The sequence below is a fragment of the Lolium perenne genome, chromosome 3, assembly GCF_019359855.2.
Source record: "Lolium perenne isolate Kyuss_39 chromosome 3, Kyuss_2.0, whole genome shotgun sequence".
NCBI lineage: Eukaryota > Viridiplantae > Streptophyta > Magnoliopsida > Poales > Poaceae > Lolium > Lolium perenne.
Window position 1 is genome coordinate 22,959,955 of NC_067246.2, and position 6,004 is coordinate 22,965,958.

A 6,004-nucleotide genomic window follows, 5' to 3' on the forward strand; every position below is an offset into this window, starting at 1 on the left:
TGGAGTCTTGTGAGGAAACGACGATGGTGGTGGCCAAGGTTTGGTTGCGGCAAGGTCATGTTAGTCGGCTGTGTTCCGGCGTGTCCGGATGTCTTCGTGGTGATCTTCCCTTGATGTGAAGTCAATGCTGCCCTTGGGCGGTGTACGATAACCTTTGAGGACGGTCCTATAAAGGTTTTGTTTAGCGCTTGTCTTGCGCATCTATTCTTCGAGGCTCGTCTTTAAAATCGAAGCTGCTGGTCTCTCCTCGAAGAACCATTTGTTTGGCATTGGCCGACTTGAGTTTGTTCCGTAGCTTTTGTAGGTAGCCTGAATGGCTAGGTGTGGCCCTTGGGGCGGCTTGTGTTGGCTGTGGGTATGCTTTGGCACTGTTGTTGCTGATTTTTATCCGATTTTCTTCTAAAACCGGACACCTTCTACTTAATGAATAGAGTAGAGGAGTCAAAACTTTTGGCTCGGTTAAAAAAAATTTGCTGACCCAAACCTGGCTGGAACGGCTGCAGGTCGAGATCGAGCAGTTTTTTTTAGAAGTGGTCTTGCCATGGCACGCAACTCTCAACTTGCAAAGTTGCAAGCCTGGTAAACTATATACGGTGCAACATGTGAAAAAATTAATTACCAGTCACCAAGTCAAATACCACAAGCTGCCGGAGTAGAAATAGCCCAAACCAAACAACTGCCAGCGACCCATACGATCTGAGATCCACCATCCCACCAGCCCCCGGAGCCGGCTAACCCAGCAGCCATCAACCGAGCCGCGCCCAAGCCGAATCGGAATCGCTATCGGCTCAGCTCGCGGACTCCAAACTCTGAATTCGCGGGCATGAACCCCAGCACATAGCGGACTCGAGACCCCCGAATTAAACTCGGGAAAATAAAACCGCCGAGACCGGGCAGAAAAAGGCGACGCGCCCGTGAGGCCGTGACGGACGTGGGCCCCACCAAACGCTCTCCCTGCAACGTTTACGCAGACACCCCTGCGAAACTGACGTCCTGGCAAAAGATACCCCCTAGGCCCTAGCTTACAGGTCTACTTCGCGTGCACGTTTTGCGTCCAGGCCCCTAAAGTTGTGCCGTTTCGCAGATCGCGTGGGCGGTTGGGAGTCACATGCTTGGCGCTTGCTTGGGAGCGTGGCTGTTCCGTCACAAAAATAAAGGTGGTTGGGGTGGCGCTCTTTCTCCCGTCCCCACCGTATTCGTGCATCACGGCGTTAATGACATGTTGTTCTCCCTAAAATGAAAATTAGCGAGATATGGTATTTTTAGGTAGGCGTTGCGATGCGTAGACGTGCACTGTATGCTGACAGTTGCTAGTAATCCACAACTTTTTATTTGACAGCACCTTCATCGGCAACTAGTAATTGATTAACCTCGTGGGTGACCTAGAAATGTTCGGTTAGAGTAGCATCTATCTTAGCCAGCGAGCAACAATGCTGTGGATCACAAGTAAAGGCATCAAGTTGGTTAATTCGGGGTAAAGCGTGGCAGGACACGGCCAGCATCACGTCTATGTCTTTTTTTTTGTGAAAAAAAAATCACGTCTATGTCTGGTTGTCTTAGGCTTGTTTGCAATCCAAAGATTTTTTTCGTGACGTGTCTTAAAAGGGATTATTATACATGATCCAAGGAAGAAGACTAGTAAAAAGTCAAGCACTCGCTAATTCAGATATGCGGAATAAAATAGAGCAAGCCAGATGCAAATCTTGCTCGTAAACTAGAGCATGCCACGTCCAAAGGCCATCACTCACCCATGGACCCATCCAGATAGATAGATATATATTTTTTACTTGTTCTCAAAAATTAAAAAAAAATAGGTTAAGTATAGACGTTGCCTTTCAAGTGGCACCTCTATCATACGTGCGCAGCTCGATCAGCCAATTCCCTTCTTCCAGCACAAGCTTATTCATCAAGCTCGATCTACGGAAGGTTTCGGGTCGGAGGTCCTACCTTTATATAGGAACTTGGCCGTCATCTATGGTTTTTTTGAACCCGCAGGAGATCTGTGCATCATTGTATTAAGCTGAAAGCGGACGAATAAGTCGATAAGAATGGTGAATACAATCCCAGAACCCAGAACCCATGCCATTCTGGATCCCATGCGCGTAGTTGAAGTGCAGCGTCGGATGACCGATCGTCTCATCGTCAGTGTCGTATAGTAGGCATATGACATGGGTCGGTAAGCCGCGCCGCAACATGTAGTCTGTAGTTCAGCACCGCTGATGCAGCACGAGCTAGGCATGGAACATGTGGTTGAGTGACACGAAGGAAATCCAGATGAGTGACGCCGTCGGCACACCCGTGGTGCCATGGAACTGAAAACAGCCACGAGCCCTCCCTTCTCCAGCCACCACCATGGCTGGGTAGACGGGCAAGGATGTCCCCTTGGTCATCCCAGCCAGAGCGGGAATCCGAGGAGGTTCATCATGTCATATGAGAGAGATAGGAATCATCCTTTCACTAGGAAAAGTCAAAACCCTAGGTAGACATAGGTCGATAATTGAGATATACTAACCCATTAGAGAATAGCTCCAGCTCTCGGCGGCGGTTCAAACGGCACCTCCATTGCATGTGCGCGGCTCGATCATCGAGCTCCTGCTCTTTCAGCACAAGCCTTTTTCATTATGTCCTACAGATCGGCAGAAGGTTTCATGTAGGAGGATCCATCGTCCTTTGAAAACTTGGCCCCCATCTTTGGTTTCTTCAAGACGGAATCAAAGACTGCCACTAGCCCTCCCTTCTCCCGCCACCGCTAGGGTCGGGTAGACGGGTGAGGACGTCCCCTTGGTTAGCTCGTGCAAAGCGGGGATCAAAGGAGGTTTGGACGGATATACCAAAACCAGATCCATGCACATATCCATCAGCCTCACCGTGCCCCACCTAAGAAAGTATCCATGGGCATCGATGTCGTTCTAAATCCAAATCCGCCGGATATCGGGATATCCATGAATATCCGTTTTTACGCACTATGTACATCAGCATAACAACATTTGAGCACAACATGCTAACGACAACATTTCAGCAGCATCCGAGGGAGTCAGAGGGTAGCGCCCTCCCTCGCTGTGTACAAGGGAGTCATGGGGTCCAGGGGAGGCGGAGCGATGAAACTTCGTACTCTAGACTATCGTCATGGTGGTTGCTTGGTGGATTACAGATTAGGGTAATCAGGGGTTACCTATTAGATAAATTGGGTTGTTGGTGAGTTGGGCCTCGATAGAGGGGAACCACATGTGTCACCGACATGTAGATCCCACATGTCTGTTGGATATCCATTGGATATCCGCCCCACGAAATTTGTGGGCACAATCAGCCCTCCATACCCATGTTCGGCGGGGCGGATGTCCATGGATACCCAGATCCGTGGATCAAATTGCGAGGGCATATCAGAGGCAAGAATCAAGATTTGGCTAGGAAAAGTCAAAACCCTAGGTAGACCTAGTAGTTTTTTTTGAAACATAGTACAATCAAAGACGCTCAGATATACGCCCGCATGCACACCCTACCCCTATGCGCAACTCCAAGAGACCGCGTCAAAAAAAAAAAATCCGGCAGGTGTTGAGATTGATGAAATCACCACAGGCGCCTCGCTGTCGACGGGAACGTCGCCTCCCACTGAAAAATATTTCGTCTTTTATGAGACACCAAAGTGTTAAATCTGAGAATTTTGAACTCCTGTGTGCCACTACCCTCCTAACCATCCAAGCACAGATCGGTAGAACTAGTATAGGTTGATAATTGAGATATGCATAGGATAAAACAGCTAGAGCCAGATGCAAATCTTTTGCTCCTAAATTAAGATTGGTCACGTCGATAGGCTAGCAGTACATAGCCCCACCCAGACAGGTCGATATAGATAGTTAATTTTCTCTTGATGATAAAGTATCAGTTCAAGTATAGGCGTGGCGGTTCAAACGGCACCACCACCTCACGCGCGCGGCCCGATCTATCCACCTACTCTTCCAGCGGCGCCAACGACAAGGCGCCCACGCCCACACCGCTCCGTCCGCACCACACGCCCGCCCACGCCCACGACGCGACGAAAACCACCACGCCACCACCACCACTTCCACATGGCACCGCGATCTTCCCCGCAAATAGACTAGGTTTAGCGTCAGAAAAAGGGTTAGGTTTGCGACCGAAAAAAGCAACGCCCGCCCACATGGGCCACGGGCCCGGTCCTACTGCTTCCGCGCCGCGCCGCGCCACCCGCACCGCATCCCGCATCAGAAAGAAACCGCGAGCGGGGAGTTGCTCCGATTTTTGCGGTAACACCCCCGATAAACTCCGCTTATTCTAGAAACCTCCACGAAGCCAGCCCCTATATAACCCGGCGCCCAACTCGTCGTCGCTGCCCAACACAGCACGCACCGCTTTTTCTTCCTGCTACCACTCCATCCCATCTCGTCCTGTTCCCTTTGCGTTTTCGCGCCGTGGACACGACGCTCGACGTACACACATTTTCAAGAGAAAAGCTAGCCATGGAGAGTTCTTCTTCTTCATCTCTGTTGTTGACGAGCTCCTCCGGCAACAAGCGGGCCAGAGAAGCCGACCTCGCCGAGGGCCCGGAGTCCCAGGGCAAGCGCCTGCGGCCGGAGGACCTGCTGTCCATGCTGGACGACGAGACCGAGGCCGACGCGGGCGGCGACCTGGCCTCCGTCATGCGGAGCCTGGAGGAGGAGATCTCCGCCGGCGAGCTGGACCTCGACCTCGAGCCCAGCCCGCCGCAGCCCGAGCTCGGCTTCCTGCTCGAGGCCTCCGACGACGAGCTCGGCCTGCCGCCCGCCGGCGGCTCCTACACCTCCTCCGACGACTACGCCCCCGGCGCCGGCACCCTCTTCGGCGAGCAGATCTGGGGCTTCGAGGACGAGATCGAGGGCGGTGCCGCGGACTACGGGTTCGGGGCCGTGACCTCCTCGCCGGAGGCCGCGGCGGCGGCGGCCGCCGCCAACGCCGAGTGGGGCGACGACGGGTTCGGCGACGGGCTCTTCGGGTTCGGCGACGAGTCCTTTGGCGCGTCCGATCTCGCCGCGCTGCGCCAGGAGACCATGCCTGCCGTCTGATCTGAAGTGGGTGGTGGATGGATTAGGCTCGCTTTTTTTCTTTTTTTTGCCGGTCGTTGGCTAACCTTAGCGTTACCCTTTTTTTAACCTTGGATCATGTAAAGTGTCTAGAAGGAAAAGGTTAAAAAAGCTGCGTGGAAGTAGTTCCTGGGAAATGTTTTACCTCCTACTATTTCCACTTCTTGGATCGATGGACGGAACCAGAGAACAAAAAAGCATATGATATGCATGGTGAAAAAAAGTTCTCAAGGAAAAAAATAGTTTCTCCCAAGGAATACTCAAAGAAATTTCTTCATATGTGCTGGCTGGAATTATACCTGGAGTACTACTTTTTTGAGAGTTGAACGAGAATAAATAATAAAATGATAATCTTAAAAAAATTGTGAATGAGTGTACGAGTCAAAAGTAGATGCCAGATTCGTCGCGTGGAAGGAAAATGTTTAAGAGGATACGGTGGCTGCACGTTGGACGTTGACCTAACGAAATGACAAACCTAAATAATCGAGGAAAAACGGAAGAATCTGAGATTCAACTGTCCACTCGAAATGGGTGGAAATCAGAAGCTTCTAGTGCCCGTTTAGATACTTTTTTTTAAGAAAAAGAGAGGACGACAAATCTCCACCGTTTTATCTTCAAGCCTGCAAAAAAGAAAGAGATAATTCTGGCCGGGATGGTTGACCTGTAAACCAGAGCCAGAGGCATCCTGCGGTTTCATATAATTTCACAAGCGGGAACGGTAGGTTTGCCGTCCTGGCGAGGTAACGCAAAGACAGTGATTTCTCACGATACCCTCGGGGAGCAGCTTTCTCCATTCAACCGTGTGGAGTAAAAAAGTTTGGGAAACCCGTCTCACACAAAAAGTATTACCACAAACAATGTGCAGAAGACGTTGATTGTTGAAGCAGCCAGACATACAAGATCTCACAATTTGTGCTTCTCGCCGAAGC

General features: G+C 50.9%; 1 protein-coding gene across 1 annotated transcript; it reads left to right on the top strand.

Moving 5' to 3' along the window:
• Positions 1–4,330: 4,330 nt before the first annotated feature.
• On the top strand, positions 4,331–5,212 carry LOC127340927 (uncharacterized). Its single transcript, XM_051366698.2, has one exon. It carries the CDS (start codon positions 4,476–4,478, stop codon positions 5,055–5,057), a length of 582 nt encoding a protein of 193 aa, XP_051222658.1. The 5' UTR covers positions 4,331–4,475; the 3' UTR covers positions 5,058–5,212.
• The last annotated feature ends 792 nt before the right edge of the window (positions 5,213–6,004 follow it).